The 19,756-nt window shown below is 46.6% G+C and overlaps 1 protein-coding gene across 2 annotated transcripts in view; it reads left to right on the top strand.

Moving 5' to 3' along the window:
- The first annotated feature begins 11,051 nt into the window (after window positions 1–11,051).
- Window positions 11,052–19,756, top strand: part of MYO5B (myosin VB) — a 371,041-nt gene continuing 362,336 nt past the window's right edge. Inside the window, exon 1 of one of the 2 annotated variants that reach the window (XM_003953284.6) lies at window positions 11,052–11,432. In XM_003953284.6, coding sequence (XP_003953333.4) covers window positions 11,406–11,432 — 27 coding nt within the window. In that variant the 5' untranslated portion in view covers window positions 11,052–11,405. Of the gene's footprint in view, window positions 11,433–11,902; window positions 12,027–19,756 lie in introns of those variants that run through there. The other variant, XM_016933688.4, reaches the window with a different exon arrangement.

Below are 19,756 nucleotides of genomic sequence, written 5' to 3'. Positions count from 1 at the left end.
TTAGGCTTTGCTGATGGATTAGAATTGAGAATTGAGGAAAATGGGCTGGGCGCGGTGGCTCACACCTGTAATCCCAGCAGTCTGGGAGGCCGAGATGGCGGATCGCTTGAGTCCAGGAGTTTGAGACCAGCCTGGGCAACATGGTAAAACCCCATCTCTATTTCTTAAAAAAATTAAAAAAAAAAATAGGCCGGGCTCGGTGGCTCGTACCTGTAATCACAGCACTTTGGGAGGCCGAGGCGGGCAGATCACCTGAGGTCAGGAGTTCGAGACCAGCCTGGCCAATATGGTGACACCCCGTCCTACTAAAAATACAAAAATTAGCTGGGCATGGTGGCGCGTGCCTGTAGTCCCGGCTACTCAGGAGGCTGAGGCAGGAGAATGGCTTGAACCTTGGAGGCGGAGGTTGCAGTGAGCCGAGATCACACCATTGCACTCCAGGCTGGGCGACAGAGTGAGACTCCATCTCAAAAGAAAAAAAAAAGAAAAGAAAAACAGAATTGAGGGAAATAGAGGAATCAAGGATGATGCCTAGCCTAGGATTTTGGCTTGATGGTAAGTGGTGATGCTATGTATCAATATGGTTAAGATTTGGGGAAGAACATGCATGTGGGGTGAAAATTAAGATTTTCATTTTGGTAATATAAGTCAGAGATACCCTTAGACATATATGTGGAAAAGGCAAGTAGGCAGCTGTATGTTTGGGCTGGGCCCCCAAAAGACATTTTATTCTTCTGTAAATCTCTGTAATCTCAGGGAGTGTCTGAAACATAGTGGGTGTTTAACAAATGATGTTTAGATTAATTTTTGTTTAAAGGAATCAGAAATATATAAGACTCAGAGTTAGAAAATGACTTAGGATTCTATGCCACATTTAGATTCTTTTTGGTAGATAACAATTAGTTGCCCAAGAAGGTTGTGGTGGCTACAGGTGATAGAGAAAGCAGTTCATTCAGCCCACGTGCTGCCACTTATTAGACAAGCTTTCAGCGGCAAGCTGGTCCAGAACTGGCTTGGTAAGCTTGATGAGGTTTCAGCACTCTTGCCTTTTAGGGGTTCTGATCACACCTGTAAGGCAGGGTTACTTGAGGCTGCCTGTATACAAGGTTTATTCATTGCAGCATTCAGAGGCAGGAGTTCGTGCCTCTAGTCAGCTTTTTACAACCAGATGTCCTCTTCCACCATCGGCTGGACACCAGGCCAAATTAGGATCCAGCCTTGGGCACCCTCCCTCACGGTGCAGGTTATAGGGCACTCCAGATTCTTGCTCTGGCGTGTTCTGGCAAGAGTGAGGAGTGTCTCTAGCCTACCCCTAAATCTTGAATACCCATCATTTAACCAAAGAGATCCAACTTCTAACATGCATCCTGCAATTTCACAGGTTACCAATAAAAACTCATTTGACATTCAGTCTGTTAGCCTAGACTTGGTGATTGATTGAAATGTGATAGCAGAAGGATGTGTGGTGGCTACATCTAGAGTGTGGCCTTTTGGGATGTGCCCGCTGACTGCCCTGGAATGGAGATTCTTCACAGCCTGTCACCTGGCCACCCCTAGAATTTAAGCTCAAATTAACTGAGTGGGACTGAAGTATTTCAGAGTATATAACAGAAAATCTTCCCTAGTTCCCTGATCTTTGAAAGTGGTAGATGGAAGAGCCAATCCTCTCATTTTACTAATGAGAAATCAGAGGCTCAGAGAGGAAGCAGGACCGCCCAAAGTCACCCCCGTGGTTGGTGGTGCGGCAGCTCTTGGCCTGGGCATTTCTGGGAATAGGAAGATGATAGGGGCTCCCGAGACCCGCTTGAGTAGCAGAGAATTTCACAATCTCTCCCCACCTGCCTGGCTCAGAAAGTTTACCCTTCACCCCACATCACCTGGTAATAAATCAAAATGGAACCATTAAACCAAAGCCTTGCTGTGGGGACCATGTTTCAACCTGATTCTAGGGGAGACTTCCTCTCAGGTGAAGTGAGAGGGATTGAAAAATGAGAAAACGCAGAAACAGAACTAGCTGTTGGGAAAAGTGTCCAGAAGAGGGCGTGAGACGCTGGGGATAAAACATTCCCGCGGCCTCTGCGATCTTCCGGAAAGGGACCGGCAGCTGCTTAGGTGAGAGCGGATTGTGGTGAGGGGCAAGTGTCTGTTGGAGGACTGGAGGCTCAGAACACTTTAGTGGGGTGTGGAGGAGACTGTGCGTTCGCCGACGGTGATATCACATTTCCTCTGATCCATGTCACCTCATTTTTCTCCTCCCTCCTCTCCATCCAAGCTCCAATAGACTCGTCATTTCATTCTGGGGTTGGCGGTGAGGTGTCATTACAGTTATTTATATACAGCCCGTGAGCCCTGGGAACAGCCTCTAGGGGCAGGAATTTTGGAGGTTCTGCGAAAGCATAAACCACACTGTTATGCCTCCCTCTTCTTCAAAGAGAAGAACCCAGCCCCACCACCCCTTTTCAGCAGTCAGGATGCCTCCTAGGAAGCAAAGCCGCTCATTCCATTTCGGATTAAAGGCGAGGTTTATGTGAAACACCCCCCAAAGGAAGCACATGACTTACAGTCGTACTGAGTTGTAAGAAACTGATATCAAACCTTCCTAGGGAGCAAGCTTTAAGATGCGGGTTTCCTCCCTCAAGGCTATCAATCCAGCATTTGTGACAACAGCTCTAAGCTTTCTTGGGCACCATAAGCCAGGTGTAAGGAGGGCAGCCACCAGGGAACCACCAGTGATTCCAAGCAGGGGTACAGCCCACCCTCCACCCGGTGGCAAAATAGCATCCTTGAGAGTGATAATCCAGCCTCTGCTTGCATTCTTCCAGGGACAGCACGCTCAATTCTTCGTGAGATGCCTGGTCCTCTCTTGATGGTTTTTCTTATTTGAATGTTGTACTTATGCTTCATGGTTGTCCAGGATTTATTACCCTGAAACTTCCTCCCTGTGGGCCTGGCCTCTATTAATCAGTTTAATCTCTCTTTCACAAAACTGATTTTTAAGTATTTAAGAACACGATGTCCCTATCTCTCTTGTTGGGGGTCCCCATCTCTCTTGTTGGGGGTCCCCAGTCCTCACCATTCCTCAGACCTCAGAGTCTTTTTTTCCTAAACTAAACAACTCCAATAACCTCCACTCATCCTCACATGTTAGAGCTCCACCATGGAAGAATGTTGGAGCGGAAGTCTGGGTCAGGGGGTCGGGGACTGTGCCAGGGCCTCCCCGTACAAATAGTAACAGAAGTTACTGCTGAAGCTGCAGAGGCTGGGTGCTAACTTGAAACAGGTGAAAAAATAAGTCTGTATTGTCTCAAGAGAGACTTGGAGATGAGCATAGACTAAACTGGCAAGCTGAAAGCGTTTCACAGCATCAAGATGGTTAACGCCAATTTAAATCCTGAATTCCTAAGAAAGTCCTAATGTGAGGAGCTGTGGAAGTGGCTGTCCTCCACCCCAGGGGCTTTAGACTTTCTTGCTCTTTTGTTTTTTTTTTTTCTGCCAGGGTCTTGCTCTGGTTGCCCAGGTTGGAGTGCAGCGGCATGACCACAGCTCACTGCAGCCTTGACCTTCTGGGTTCAAGCAATCCTCCCATCTCTGCCTCCTGAGTATCCAGGACTACAGGTGCATGACACCACACCTGGCTAATATATTTGTGTAGAGATGGGGTTTCCCTATGTTGCTCAGGATGATCTGAAACTCTTGGGCTCAAGTGATCCTCCATCTTGGCCTCCCAAAGCATTAGGGTTATAGGTGTGAGCCATCATGCCCAGCTGACTTTCTTGCTCTTATATTCTCAAAATGAAATTTTTAAAAGCTGTATGTCTCCATACATTTTGGATATTTTCTAAGTTTCCATAGTTGAAAAGGATGTAATTTTGGTGTATCTAGTCACTTAAAATACTATATTACTGTTTTAAATGAACCCAATGGACTCTAACTGTCCTAGCAATTTGATAACTTCCATTGCCCATTTTTAAAATACACAAACAAGTTATTTAAATCAATTATTTTTTGTTCCTTAAGCCTGAAACTCCATTCCACTTTTTCCACGGAATTTTATCCTACATTTTTTTGTGGTAGAAGTCCTTTTAATAACCACCCTATAATAATTAACCACAACAAAAATAGCTATGTAAATTAATATATTTTAAAAATTTCCAGTGGCCTAAGTATTAAAATTATTTTGAATTATCACAAATAGTATTACTGCACAGCTTCAAAAATCTATTCCTATTTTTGTTATAAGTGCTGAGAGGAATCTTGTTTGCATAAATAAATAGGAAGGCAAGTTTTGTTGGAACAGCGTCCTTCAATTCTTTGAATTCCTTCTGAGTTGCCAAAAATTACACAGTGATCCATCAAAAGATTATTTTTAATAATCTGTCAGCTGACAACTGGCTTAAGTCCTGCTTCAATTTTGTTGATAGCACAGAAGTGGAAACTACTTGAGCTGCAAAAGAATTTGTGGCCCCTTCTTTAGTTACTTGCTTTCTCAACACCAAATTTCTAAGTGTCCTTGTGTGTGGCATCATGCTTTGGCTACCTGGGCAAACCACCATCCTACTACTCAGGAGGTCTGAGAATGTGTCTTTTGCAAAGGGAGAGAAAGGGACCTGGGAACTGAGACCTGAGAATGATCCTTGCCTAATTGCAGGCCTGATTTTTTTCAAATCAGTGTTTAGGAAGAAATACATATGGAGGTATAGGATCTGGACACCGATTCCTTTAAAACAAAATATGGGAATAACAACATGAATAGTCTTGGTGTACAGGGCCCCACAAACCCCAATTTGAAGATGGCCACTTTAGTAGGTATTTGGGGAATGAACCTGCCATCATGAGAGAATTTGCTAGAATGAAATTCTTATCAGTAAGCCAAGGATCACAGAACACTTTTGTATATGATTATATTAGTCATCTATCACTACATAGCAAATTATCCTCAAACCTAGTGGTTTTAAACAACACATTTATTATCACACAGTTTACATGGGTCACAGAATTATATCACAGTTTCTTTAATGTAGATGCAGCTTTATGGGATCCTTGCTTCAGGGTGGATCACATGGTTGCAATCAAAGTGTCAGCTGGGGATGAGGTCTCATCTGAAAGCTCATTGTATTACTCAGGGTTATCTAGAGGGACAGAACTAATGGAATATATATATGAGTTTATTCAGTATTAACTCACACAATTACCAGCTCCCACAGTAGGCCGTCTGCAGGCTGAGGAGCAAAGAGAGCCAGTTGGAGTTCCAAAGCTGAAGAACTTGGAGTCCGATGTTTGAGGGCAGGAAGCATCCAGTAGGGGAGAAAGATGTAGGCTGGGAGGCTAGGCCAGTCTCTCTTTTCCCATTTTTCTGCCTGCTTTTTATTCTAGCCATGCTGGCAGCTAATTAGATTGTGCTCACCCGGATTGAGGGTGGGTCTGCCTTTCCCAGCCCCACTGACTCAAATGTTAATCTCCTTTGGCAATACCCTCACAGACACATCCAGGATAAATACTTCATATCCTTCAATCAAGTTGACACCCAGTATTAACAATCACACTCATTTGGACAAGAATCTCCTTCCAAGCTTACTCACATAGTTGTTGGGAGAATTTGGTCCCTCAAGGGCCATTGGACTGAAGCCTCCCTTATTTCCTTGCCATATGGGCCTTTCCACAGCGACTCTTCCTCAGGGCAAGCATATGACAAGAGCCAGAGAGAGTTCCAGTAAGACAAAACTCACAGTCCTTTATAATTTAATGAATCTGGCATGCCATCATCTTTGCTGTATTTTATTGTTAGAACCAAATCTCTAGGTCTAGCCCACACATAAATGGAAGAGATTACACAAAAGGAGACCATTAGGAGGTGAGAAATATTGGGAGCCATTTCAGAAGCAGCCCATAATCAGGCTTTAATGACCACCTGTTGCGGAAAACAACTTCAACCTTATTCCCATGTCTCAGGGACTACTATTTCAACCATATTTCCATTTCTTGGATACAATGTGGAAAACTCAATTCAGTACTCAAATCTGTATGAGAGAAGCAGTGGATTGCCAGCTGGCTGAGGGTGATGAGGACATTATGGACCTCTGGAAATGAGAGAGGACCTGCAGAAGTTCAATGACTGTGCTGGCTGCCTCACAGGATAATGAGTTCTCCATCCGCAGCAGTGTCTAATCAGAGACTGGGTGGTCCCACATTTGGGAAGGTGAGCATTCTTGCACTGGGCATTAGGCTAGATGACCTCCACCCCAAAAACTGTGATTCAGGGTCAGTGAGTCCATGCCCAGGTTTTAGTTCAGGGATAAGTTTGTTTTCTCCCACCCTTTCTTCCATGCAGGTAAAGTTGTCCCCTTTTCATGTTTAGGGAGTTTATATTCCAACTGTGAATATACTTTATGGCTCCTCATCCAGATCCAGAATTCACTTTATTCATTCCCTTGCCCTGGTTTGGGGGCCCAGACCTCAGGAGAAATCCTGACATAATTTAAGACAAGTTTTCTGGAAGAGACAGAATTTGGAGAGAAAGGAGTCTAACGGATTATGTTATTATTGAAAACATTTGCTGTCCTGTTCTGGTTGCTCCTCCAGTCAGTGCCCTGCCCTGATAATTTCAGAAGCAGCCCTGCATCTTGTTTTGGCCAATGAGATGTGAGTGTATCCCTCTCAGTATTGAAATGTGAGTCAGTCCTCAAGCAGAAGCTTTAGAAGCTGGAACGGGGTTTGCTGCATCTCTTTTCCTTCCACCACAACACAGGGAAGCTTCCAGATAGGAGCCCAAAGGAAAGTCTCTAGAGCAGAGCCGCATCCAACCCACGGTAGGTACGTAATATGAGCAAGAAAGACAGCCTTTGTTTAAGGAACTGAGGCTTTCAGGATAGAGCAGGAAAGGGAGAAGATATGAATCTGTTTGGTAAAGGAGAGGATATAAGAAAATTATTATTATTTTTGGAAACAGAGTCTCACTCTGTTGCCCAGGCTGGAGTACACTGGCACAATCTCAGCTCACTGCCACCTCCGCCCCCTGGGTTCAAGAGATTCTCCTGCCTCAGCCTCCCAAGTAGCTGGGTCTGCAGGCATGCTAATTTTTGTATTTTTAGTAGAGATGGGGTTTCACCATGTGGGCCAGGCTGGTTGTGAACTCCTGACCTCAAGTGATCCGCCTCAGCCTCCCAAAGTGCTGGGATTACAGGTATGAGCCACTGTGTCCAGCCCATAAGAAAATAATTTTAACTGTCACTGTATAGTTTATAAACCGCTTTCACAGAAGGGCCAGTGAATAAGAAGGCTTCTTCTTCGTGGAATCCCTCCTCTCTTTCTTTGCTTATGCGAATTTTTCTGTTTAGTAATCCCTTTATTTTCTCTTTTCCACTAATTAATGAGCAGTACTTCCTTTAAGACTTGGCTCAAAACATATCTCTATTTACCTACTATTTACTGTGATCAACTTTGTGCAAGTCATGTTCTAGGAAGTGCAGAGGACACAAATATGGATCAGGTGTGGTCCCTGCCCTCAAGACTCTTAGAACCTAGTGGTGCAGAGGAGAAAGGGATATTAGTTCACATATCATACAGGGTGCAAATGAATGCCTTGGAAGTTCACTTTTTATTATTTGTGTGAGGGAAATCCTCACCTGTCAGGAAGGAGACTAAGGCATTTCCAACAGGTATCTTCTTTTTACTTTGAGAAACCGTGGAGCACAGAGCAATGTTTCTCAAAGCGTGGGCCCTACACCACCTGGGATATGTATTAAATTTGCAGACTCATAGGCCGGGCATGGTGGCTCAAGTCTGTCATCCCAGCACTTTGGGGGCCAAGGTGGGCAGATCACCTGAGGTTGATCCATCTCTACTAAACCCCGTCTCTACTAAAAATACAAAATCAGCCAGGCGTGGTGGCGCATGCCTATAATCCCAGCTACTCGGGAGGCTGAGGCAGGAGAATCGCTTGAACCCGGGAGGCGGAGGTTGCGGTGAGCTGAGATGGCACCACTGCATTCCAGCCTGAGCAGCAAGAGCAAAACTCCATCTCAAAAAAAAAAAAAAAAAAAAAAAAAAAAATCAGACTCATTGATCATGTCTCTGACCAACTGAATTAACATCCCGATAGCCCCTTAATCCTGGTACACACTGAAGTTCAACATCCATTCACATAAAAAGCAAGGTTTAGACGCTCGAGTGAGACTTTAATTGAACAGTAGCTGTCTGACCTAGAGTGTTTTTCACACCCTTCCTCCCTAAGCCTCACTTTGCCCATCTGTGAAACAGGCTTAATATTCTGAACCTCCTTTATAAGGTTGCTCTGAGGCTTCAACAGGATCACAGAAGTAAAGCTCTTGGTATGTTTCCTGGATCAAGTAAGTTTTAAAATGTCTTTATTGTTCAAAGGAGGGAAAGACCATATCTGATTGTGGAATTAGAAATTCACAAAGCTCTGGCCAAGTTTAGGACTCAGGAATGCGATTCAGTTCAGTTAACATGAATTGAGCTTTTCATTTGTGCCAGGTGTGATGGAAGCCAGACAGTTGGAACCAGTTACGGGTGGGGAGAAAGGATGGAAACAAATGAATGTCAGGTTGGTCCGAGGTCCAAGTGGCATTGTTACCATTGCCTATCTGCAGGTGGAAAGGTGGATCTTGAGTAAGGTTAGAATTAGATTTGAGAATTAGCATTGTGAGCAAGAGACAAAATGGGGGCGTGGCTGAGAAGAAAGATGAGATCTCTGAAATGGAGCATAGTTTTATTCAGAAACCAGGAAGAGGACGCAGGCCTAGAAAATAATGTTGAGAAGGTTTGGTTAGAGAGGCTGAGAAAACAAGAGAAAAATAGTACTCAGGGAAGACATGGTTTAACGTAATGGGTTGAATCAATTCCCACCCCATGCTTCACAGTGATGAGGCAATTTCAATAGGATAGGTCTGAGTGGAAGCCAAATAAGAAATTAGAACAGCAACTTTATTTATTTATTTATGTATTATTTTTTAAAGATGGAGTCTTGTTCTGTCACCCAGGCTGGAGTGCAGTGGTGTGGTCTCGGCTCACTGCAACCTCCACCTCCCAAGTTCAAGCGATTCTCCTGCCTCAGCCTTCCAAGTAGCTAGGATTACAGGCATGTGCCACCACGCCCAGCTAATTTTTGTACTTTTAGTAGAGACAGGGTTTCACCATGTTGGACAGGCTGGTCTTGAACTCCTGACCTCAAGTGATCAGCCCACATTGGCCTCCCGAAGTGCTGGGATTATAGGCATGAGCCACCACACCCGGCCAGAACAGCAGCTCTTAAACTTGGCTGCCATTAGAACCATCTGGGAGCTCTTCAGAATCCTTTCGCCCAGGGCAACACCCCCCAGACAAGTTAAATCAGAATTTCTGGGAGTGGGAACCAGACATCCACTTGTTTCAAAAGTGATTCTGATGTGCATAAAGTGTTGAGAATCAGAGAATTAAGGAGGGACTTGGCGTAAGTGGAGATAGCTAAATAAGTGAAGCTACTGCTTTAAGAAGTTTAGCAGGAGAGGAAAACACAAAAAGCCAGGGGCCAGTGGAGAGAGGAAGAGTTGCTGGTAGAGAGATGCCACCACTAATGGTGGTGGAGGAAGAGGCCAGGATCTAGGCAGGACTGATGACTTTCTTATTCAAAAAGGGGAGAATCACCTGGAGGCAGAAAGGACAATGAGTACTGGCCCCACACCAGAGTTTCTGGTTCAGTAGGTCTGCAGTGAAGCCCAATAACTTGTATTTCTAACAGTTACCAGGTGATGCTGATGGTGGGCGTGGGGGGTGGGGACACACTTTAAGAGCTACAGGAATCCGGGGAAGGGAAATATGCAGAAAAACTTTTGAGGAAGAGAAAAAAATCCCTTTCTGCTCTTGCCACTGATGTGAAGAGTTCCATTTTTAGGTCCAATGAGAGCCGCCCAAGCTTTGGTCAATGCATTTGTCACCCTGGAAGTACCATCCTTTAGACTTTCAGAGGAGCTTTAAAAATTGGGATACCCAGGTCCCATCCTTCATTATATCAGAATTCCTTGGGTTGGGGCCTCTTCCTTGGAACGCTTAAAGCTCCCCATGTGACTCTCATTGTGGAGGTGCCCATGGGAAGGCCCGCACAGGTGAATTACAACGGGATCTTGCGTTCCAGGTGGGATGCCTCTGAGAATCACCTTCTGGGGCTCTTGAACAACTGCCCCGGCTGGTACAGATATATCTTCCGGTTGAGAACCACTTTTCAGGGGCCACCCCTGGGTCAGGGACAGATGTCAGCTTCAGAAGGGAGTGTCTCCTCTGACAGCCCCTCGTCTCCCTCCACAGACTTCTGGCAGTTTTTTTTTTTTTTTCCTGGTTGAAATTTCTACTTTTCACTGGAAGTAGGAGAGGAGCTGAAGTTGCTGTAGGCAGTCAAGTGCCATGGTCAGAGAGGGAACACAAATAAACGAGGTAGTGAGTGGCAAAAGGACCCGGAGTCTGCATGTAGACGAGACGGGGGTTGGGAGAACGTGAGACTTCCCGGAAAAGCAGAAGCCCTCTGAGATGAGTGGCCTGGAGTCTCCTTGGAGGCTGTGGGCGAAAGTGGCCAATATTTGTACAGAAGGAGTTACGACTCCCACCTTACTGACAAGGATTTCCGCGCAGAGAGTTCAGTTTGAAGGAGAAGATCCTTGGTGTATGTATATCCAGGTCGCCTTAATAACGATCTACGAGTAACTGAATTTTAATCATGAAAGCGCTGAATACAGCCAGGTAAAATCGAGGGCAATGTCTGGGGCCTTCCAGCCATAGACGCTTCTCTTTTTTTCCCCCCTCTCTGGTTAGTTCCTCTCCCCTTTTCTTGTCTGCACCGCGTGCGTGCCGGGCTCCGCGGGGCCCGGTGCGGGTGGAAGCGGAGCGCGGCAGGGCAGGTGCGGGCACCAGGGCGCACCTGTGCCTGCGCGCGCGCGGCGTCCAGCAGGGGGCGGCCCGCGCCGGTCCCCGAACTCCTCTCTGAGCGCCCCGCCCCCGGCCCGGAGGCCCAGGTGGCAGCGGGGGCGCGGGAGGGCGCGTCGGGCCGGGCACCGGCAGGGCTCAGAGGCGCGGCGGCGCACGGGCCGTCCGCTCTGACGCGAGCGGGTCCTCCCTCCTCGCCGGTCCTCGCCTCCTCCCCACACCTGGGCGGGGAGTGGTGCGGCGCGGCCTCCTCCCCCGGCGCTCGCAACTCCTGTCCGGCCGTAGCTGCGCCGCCGCGGCGGGAGTAAAGGTCGCGCCGCCGGGAGCGAGCCGGCCGCGGCGCCTGCGGGAAGCTGGCGGGGCAGGTCGGAGAAGAGCGAGAAGATCGAGAAACTCCAGGCCAGCCCGGAAACATGGCGCCAGGCGGGCCAGCCGCGGACTGAGAGCCGCGGGGCAGCCAGGAGCCGGGGCCCGAGCCCCGCCCGGCCCGGGCCATGTCGGTGGGCGAGCTCTACAGCCAGGTGAGCGCGGCCGCGAGGGAGGCGCCGCGGGGCCGGGGTGGCGCGCTCGGGGCCACCTAGTACTCAGGGTCGCCTTCTCCCTCGGCTACTGGAGGCGGGAGGTGACGGGAGACCCCCCTCCGCGGTGTCCTCCTCGTCACCGTCCTCGGAGTCCCTAACTTCGGTTGGCGAAGAAAGTTTGGCGGTTCCGGGAACGCCCGCACTGACCGGCCACCCGGCTCCTAGAGGTTCCGCAGCGCCACGGCTCAGCACCAAGCCAGGGCTGTCGCCCCCTCCCCGCCGCGCCCCTCACTTTCGTTGCCTGGGCTCGGCTCCAACCGAGTTCCCCGAATGGCCGGGCGACCCTGCCAGCTCTGAGCGCCGTGCGCGGGACGGGCCCCCGCGGTGCTCCCGCCGCTGTCCCCTGTCCCCGCCGTGGACCCCTCCCCAGGGGGCTCTGCGGCCCCGGCTCTCGAGGGCGCGCCTCCGAGGCGTCCTTTCCTCCCGCATACCCACAACAGGGAACCCTGGACTTGGGAGAGGTGGGGGTTCTGGACTTGGTGGAGAGGGAGGAGACAACCTGGCGTGAGGGCGCGGCGGCTAGATGGAGTGAGGGTAAGCAATGGGTAGAGGGGTGCGCCGTTGTCTCCGGAGACCCCAGGGAAGAGCATTGTGAATTCGCTGGGGATGGATGTTTTGACGCGGCCCCTTTGGTACAAAGAGGGCTTCAGTGACTGCGGGGAGGGGGTTGGAGTAAAGTCGAACCGGGAGCAGGGTGTGAGTTTCAGGATGCCTTCAAGGTCAGAAGGGATGTGCGAGGCTGGGTGCTCCGAATCGGGAACAGGTGCAGCCCGGGCGGAGACGCCCGCGTTCCGCAGCAGTTGCTGTGGTTAAAGTTAGGGACAAGCCACCGCTTCCGGGGGAGCTCGCGGCAGCGCTGCAGCCGCCCAGGACCCCTCGAGTTTCAACCTGGAGTCAGTAGTGAGAGGGGCAAAGGCCTTTTCTTCACATGTGCCCCATGCCCCTTTAAGAAAACAAGTTTTGGATAGTCCAATGCCTGGTTTTCCTGTTCGTCTTCTTGGGTGGCCAAAACACGTTTAACAGTGCCTGTGCACACGCCTCCATGCAGAGTTGTGTGTGCGTGTGGTGTCCACGCGCGTTGCGTGGGTATGCGATTCCCGGGACACCCGCCCGGGCCAACAGGTCTGGGCTGGGTAGGAACAGTCACTTCAGCGTCCTTACCTGGCGATCACACGCGGCTGTCTAGCCCATGTGGGAGCCCTTCGGCTCCGTGGGCTGGCCACCCTTCTAAGTTTGAGGAATTTTCAACTCTCCCATTCCTCCTGGAGGGGAGCAGGGCCGGGATGAGTTCATGCTCAGGAAGGTGGCCGCGGAGGCTGTCACCTGGCTGGGGGTGGGGCCGCAGCAGCCTCAAATACCGCTTCCGAGCCCACCAGGGGCCACCTGTGCAGCGATCAGGGATGGGCGACGGCCTCTGGGGGAGGAGGGGAGGAGGTGGGAGCCAGGGCGTGAATTCTGTGGCAGTTCTGGCCCTGGAACGGCACCCCACCCCTCTTAGCTGTGGAGGTATTGGGAGGATCCCTAAAAGCTCAGCTTTCAGTTCTTTCACTGAAGCCGGTTGGGTTTTCAGGAGCTGGGACTGGAGGCTGGAAGCCAGTGAGGCAGGGGAAAAATCTGAACTGGAGTGCTCAAAGAGCCGAAGCTTTGTTACATTAAAGTGCATGGAGATACAACTTGTGCTCCTAAGTAAAAGGAGTGACTCAACTGAATATACCTACAATGTGTCAAAGTCCTTTGTCAGGCAATATTGAATTGCTGTATTATATGAGGGGGAAAGTTTGTGGGGGGAAAATGGAGTTAAAAGATTAAAAATATAAACTTTATTTCTCAACACAGTTTCCATCAAGTTCAAGACACTTTTTTAAGTTATACCAGCCACTTAGTTCGTCCCTAAAGAACTGAGGGTCCTGGGAATTTAACCATGTCAATGCAGTCTCTTTTACATTATTAACTGGAAAAGATGCACGTCATTTACTTCAAGATTAGGACACAAAGTCAGAAGGAGCCAAATCAGGACTGTGAGGTGGACGCCTAATAGTTTTCCACAGAAACTCTTGCAAAATTGCTCTTCTTTGAGAGGAATGAGGAGCATTGTTGTGGCAGAAAAGGACTTTCTGGTGAAGTTTCCTGGGTGTTTTTCTGCTAAAGCTTTGGCTTCCTAAAGACACTCATAATAAGCAGATGTCTTCATCATTTGGCCTTCTAGAAAGACAACAAGCAAAATGGCTTGAGCATTCCCCCAAAATGTTGCTGTGATCTCTGCTCTGAACCAGTCCATCTTTGCTGTGACTGGACCTCTTCCACCTCTTGGCAGTCTTTGCTTTGATTGGGCTTTGTCTTCAGGATTGTACTGGGAGAGCCACATTTCATCCCGTTACAATTCAAAGAAATGCTTCAGGGTCTTGATCTCACTTGTTTAGAATTTCCATCGAAAGCTCTGCTGTTGTCTGCAGTTGATCTGGGTGCAGCAGTTTTGGTATCCATCAAGTGCGAACTTTGCTCAACTTTGTTTTCGGTCAGAATCATGTAAGCTGAACCAATTGAGATGTCTGTGGTGTTGGCTATTGTTTCTACCATTGTCAGCCCTCTTCAATTAGGGCACAAACAAGCTACATTTTTTTTTTTTCTCTCAAATGGGTGTGGATGGTCTGCTGGTACAGGCTTCATCTTCGACATCGCTTCGTCCCTTCTTCAAATGAATTATCCACTTAAAAACTGATTTCTTTGTCCCCATAAACTTTTCATAAAGTCATGATTTCACAATTCTTCTCTCCACACTTCGTCATAAATTTGATGTTTGGTCTTGCTTCAATTTTAGTAGAATTCATGTTGCCCTGATAGGGGCTTCTTTTCAAACTGATGACTTAACTTTCTTAGTGCCTCAAACTAGACCCTGTTCTAGATCCCATTCATACTTGTTATAGCAAGTATAAAACTATGGGTTTGTTTTGGTGCAGAAAACTCTGAAATCCATGTGAATTTTTTTCCATGATATGCATTTTCCATGACCTTGAATAGTGCTCATATGAGGCTAATGGACAATTGAATAAACCCTTAATCTTCGGAGCCCTAGTTTTGAAGAACAAGAATTAATATCTGATTGCTTTTAAAGACAATACTTGTAGGAGAAAACACTCAATTTGATTTTTAGTTAGAAATGAATACATTGCATGTTAATTCTTAGGAATGATGAAGTAGTGGGAGTCTGAACTTGGGTTTCAGTGTACTTTTTCTCAGGTTATGGAGATGTACAAAACTGGTGTCACCAGAGAAAGGTCTTGGATATAAGACACTTAAAAAGTAGCTTCATTGGTGTGAGGGGTTGGCATAATTAATCCCAAACAAATATTAGAGTTCTTCCCTAAGGGCTGCTGGGCTGCACCTTGCTCTGTTAATGGGTTTCCAGTTCTTAATCATTTAGGGTCTTGATTATGAAATTAAGGAGATTTTCTGGGACCCAAGACAGTATCTTCTAGATTTATGTTTTGAGCAGTTGTTATTCTTCCTGGCAATTAACACACTTGTGCTTTACTATGAGAAGCAGTTGTGTAGTTGCCTAACCATGGTCTCCCCACTTGCCAAGCTGGCTTCTCAGTATGCATGTGAATCATAAGTTACACAGGGAAGTCGTGCCTGCTACTCAGATTCACTTTGTTTCTTAGAGATTATTCATTTTAGTGTATTATCAAAATAGCCAATGTTCCCTTTTATTTTTAACTTGCGAGTGGGCTTTCCTAATGTGATGAACACTGGAGCCAGACACACACATCAATGTATTATGTATGATGGAAATAATTACCCATTATGCTAACAGCATTTATACATTTTTGGGAATGGAAAATTTAAAGCCCTTTGATTATACCTGTTGCTTTTGTGACAGTTAGAAGATGTTATTATTGGAATATGAAACATTTAAATATATATTAGCTTGTATTAAATAGTGTTCAGTAAGAAATTAGTGTATTTCTAGTTATCTAAGAAAATAGTTTCTTTTTCCCTCCATCCAATTAAATGTGTTCTTGCTCTTCTTGATCTGTTCCCTTCAACTGGCAGTTTATATGTTATGTGATTTTTTTTGGTAGGTCGGGGGCCAAAGGGCACTTCTCTTTGAACAGAGACACTCCTGTTCTCAGAAGACCCAACACCTCACCTTTGAGAAATTGTTTTCTTTGTAGTGAGGTTTTTCTGGATGGAGAAAGAGCACCAGTCAGTGCCAGACACTTTCAGGGTGATGTCAAAGTGAGTCAGTCTCATTCACTCTCACATCAGCTCCAAAGGTGGAGCTGATGATGGTCTCTGTTGTCACAGTGGCATGCATGTGGTCTGTGTGAGTGCTTGGCTTCCAACCCATTGGAAAAGACAATGTGGGCTTTGCTTTGCATAGATCCAGAAAGAAGCCCACACATGTGCAAGCATGGTGAATACCATTTCATTATGATGATTGCAGATAGTAGTCTGATTTTAAAGCATAAAATGTAACCTCTCCTTCTCAGGCTGAATAATACAACTCTTATCTATAGAAGAGTTACTTGGAACAAAAAATTTAAATACTGCTATTTCAAATACCTGGATTTTCAATATGCTACTTTGATTCTAGCCAGCAGAGTGAATGAGAAATCATCAAATTGAAGCTGGTGCCTTGAAACCAGTGCCTTCAAATAACCTTTTTTCCTGCTTGGCTTCTAATTGATAGGTAGTGTCTGAGCAGTGGGTTTTTGAGTGCTGCTGGGAGGTTACTTTACTGGCAGACACACCATATGTATGGCAGCTTTGCACCCAGGAGCCTTTACTAAGGGCGCTGATTTGGGACCAATCATTTGAAAAATAGATCTTCTGTGCTGTTGGGCAGGTGTCCTTTAACAGTCCCTTACCTATACCTCAGGTAATGTAAGTTTCTCCCAAGTGTCAGTCTGAAGGCAGCAAGAGCCACCTGTTTCCTCTGTACCCAGTCACCCCTGCTGGAGGGGCTGATGATTCCTTCTTTTGCTGGTGGCTCTGAGTGATGTTCTTTTTTCCAAAAAGTGGTGACAGTGTTAAAGACATGAGGACTTGAAAAGTGTCAGCAGATGCTGTTAGTACTCCTCTTGTTTCCCCCTTACTCCCTTCCCTGCATACTGCCTTGGTGTTAGCTCACTCCCAATAGCCAGCACCCATCTCTTTGTCAAAGCTCCTGAAGCTGTTTTGCCTGTGTGCATAGGGAGCCTGGGAATTGACACTCTGCAAAAGGGAACAGTCCTTAACCAATGGCACTGTAATGACATTAGTTTCCTATCTTGTCACCTTGAGAATGGAACAGCTCTAAAGTATGGCCCATACTGTTTTCAGTTTCTTTGTACAGTTGAACTAAAGTTACCATGCTTGGGACTTTCCTTAGTATCACATGTTAGCTTGACTTCCTTCCCTCTCTTGTCCACCTTCTCTACTCCCCTACCAGTCTTTTCCAGAAAACACTACCTTACAAGTCTCTTGAGCAGGAATCCTTGTCTCAGGATCAGATTCTAGGAGCCCAAGTTAACCATAACTCATGGTGGCTTAGCTTAGTGGATGTTGAGAATCTCAAGGGCTTTGGCCCCTCTAGGGTCCCAGGAAAGGCTGAAGAGAAGCATGGAGGTTGTGTGTCAAGCTGTCACTTTACTTCTGAGGCTCATTCTCTGTCTTGCATGTGGTTTTTTCCTTCTCTCATCCCTAGTTCCAATTCCGTTGATCCTCTGCTCCCCGTTTTCAGATGGGCCTATAAGCCCAGTGGATCCTGCTTCACCCTGTTGGCGATCATCAGAATTTTGAAGTTTCTACTTGTGACTTGTGGATGTGGCATATTCCAATGGCCTGTAACCTGTACTCATTGAGCAGGCTCTTGCCCTGCCCTCCTTTGTTGATAGGTGTTTTTTTTTTTGTTTTTTGTTTTTTTTATGACAGAGTCTCACTGTGTCACCAGTCTAGAGTGCAGTGGAACGATCTCAGCTCACTGCAACTTCTGCCTCCTGGGTTCGAGTGATTCTCCTGCCTCAGCCTCCTGAGTAACTGGGACTACAGGTGTGTGCCACCACTCCCGGCTACTTTTTGTATTTTTAGTAGAGACGGGGTTTTACCATGTTGGCCAGGATGGTCTCAATCTCTTGACCTCATGATCTACCCACCTCAGCCTTGTTGATAGTTTTTATGTGATGCTTTATCTAAGTAGGCTGAGATTCTGGAGAACAGAGGCCATACCAGATGTTTTTAGGAGCCTTCAGTGTGTTTGGTGATAAAAGCTAAATACACAAAGTACACTAACAATACAGGATTATCTGTGTGTCATTAGAGGAGTGCACATACTCCTCTACAAGTTACAGGCATTTTGTAGAAGTTACAGGCACTTTGTAGAAGTGTTGGTCTGGTGGGCTACAGTATTGCGGGAAAGGCTTCCTTTAAGGTGTAGTGGGACATGACTGGGGCCTAAAGAATGAATAGGATTTGAAATGCATGAGGAGGCTGTAAAGAAGGATGTTCTGTCAGGAGGAGACAGGGGAGAGTGAGTTTAAGCATAGGGACAGGTATGAGCTTAGATGTATGTGGGGATAATTATAGCACTATTTTTAACTATTTTGAAATATAGACTTACAGAAACATTGCAAAAATAGTGCAGTTTCTATATTTTTCCAGATTGCTCCAGTGTTAACATGTCATATAACCATAGTGCAATTATTGAAACCAGGAGGTTAACATTTCTGTAATACTACTAACTGGTCTATAGAGCTCACCTTTTTCACTAATGTTCTTTTTCTGGGCCAGGATCCTGTTTAGGGTTCCACATTGCCTTTAGGGTTGTAGCTCCCTGCCCCCCTCTAGTGACAGTTGCTCAGTTTTTTGTCTTTCATGACCTTGACACTTGAAGAACATTGGTCAAGCCAGGCACAGTCACTCACACCTGTAATCCTAGCACTTTGGGAGGCCAAGATGGGAGGATCCCTTAAACCCAGGAGTTCGAGACTAGCCTGGACAACATAGCAAGACCTCGTCTCTACAAAAAATAGAAAAAATTAGCTGGGTGTGATGGCATGCACCTGTGGTCCTAGCTACTCTAGAGGCCGAGGTGGGAGGATTGCTTGAGCCTGGGAGTTGAGGTAGCAGTGAGCTGTGATTGTGCCACTGCACTCCAGGCTGGGTGACAGAGTGAGACCCTGTCCGCCCACCGCCCACCCCCCAAAAAAAAGCATTTCTCAATAATTTTGTAGAATTATTATGGGTTTGTCAGACTGTCTTATGCTTACATGGAGGTTGTGAATTTTGGGCAAGAACACATCATAAATGCTGTGCCTTTCTCACTGCATCACCTCAGGAGACAGTGATATCAATGTGTCTTGTTACTGACGGATCACTTTGATCCCTTGGTTAAGCTGATGCCTGTCAGTTTCCTTTTATTGAAGAATGGAATTTAGAAATGAAGATCTGGTTGCTAGGTGTACTCATTACTACTTTTTGTAGTTATGTAGAAATTACAGAGACTAGAACTCAATAAATGTTTTATTAAGGGCAAGGGAAGTAGAAGAGTCAACTATGAACTTGAAATATCCACCTTGAGTGTGGACAGAAGTCAGGTTGGAGCAGGGATAATTCTTGATTTTTGACATGTTGGGTTTGGGATGAAAATGGTTTGTCTAAGTGAAAGCATTTATTTACATTTGGAGATTTACGAAAGAGCTTAGAGGAGAAATGTCAGGATCTGGGGTTCTTGCAAATGATGCCTGGGATTTGCTTTTCTTTAATGAAGAAATGCAGTTGTCTGATAGCATGGTGTTAATAAGGGTAAGATCAGGAGCTTGGTATGGGCATTTCCAAGGCCTTTGTGACTATGATCTTGAGGTGGACACCCTGGATATTGTGGCGCTCTCAGCTCCGACACATTGGAACAGATACTTTCTAAGCCTTGATTTCTTTATCTGAAGAATTGGGGTGGTACCTGCACCATGGGAAGGTTACTGGAGGCTTATAATCCTAATCCATGTGAAGTGCTTGTCTAACATAGTGTTGGCAACTGTTCATTAGTTTGCTTCTCCCTCCAGTCACCATGCTGGGTGGCAGTCAGCATTATGTGGCTAGCATGTTTTTTCCCCTAACGCTTCCCTGCTGTCCTGAAGGGGTCTTGATCACAAGGAGACTTGGTGAAAGAGGAAGTAGGATTGCTACAAACATGAACTATGAGAGCGGTAGACAAGATATGGTACTCCCCACCAACCCTGGGGAAGGAGCAAGAGCAGTCCGAAAGAAGTTTTAAGTTTAACCTG

The sequence above is a fragment of the Pan troglodytes genome, chromosome 17 (assembly GCF_028858775.2).
Source record: "Pan troglodytes isolate AG18354 chromosome 17, NHGRI_mPanTro3-v2.0_pri, whole genome shotgun sequence".
Taxonomy (NCBI): Eukaryota; Metazoa; Chordata; class Mammalia; order Primates; family Hominidae; genus Pan; species Pan troglodytes.
This window is presented reverse-complemented; position numbering and strand designations above follow the sequence as displayed.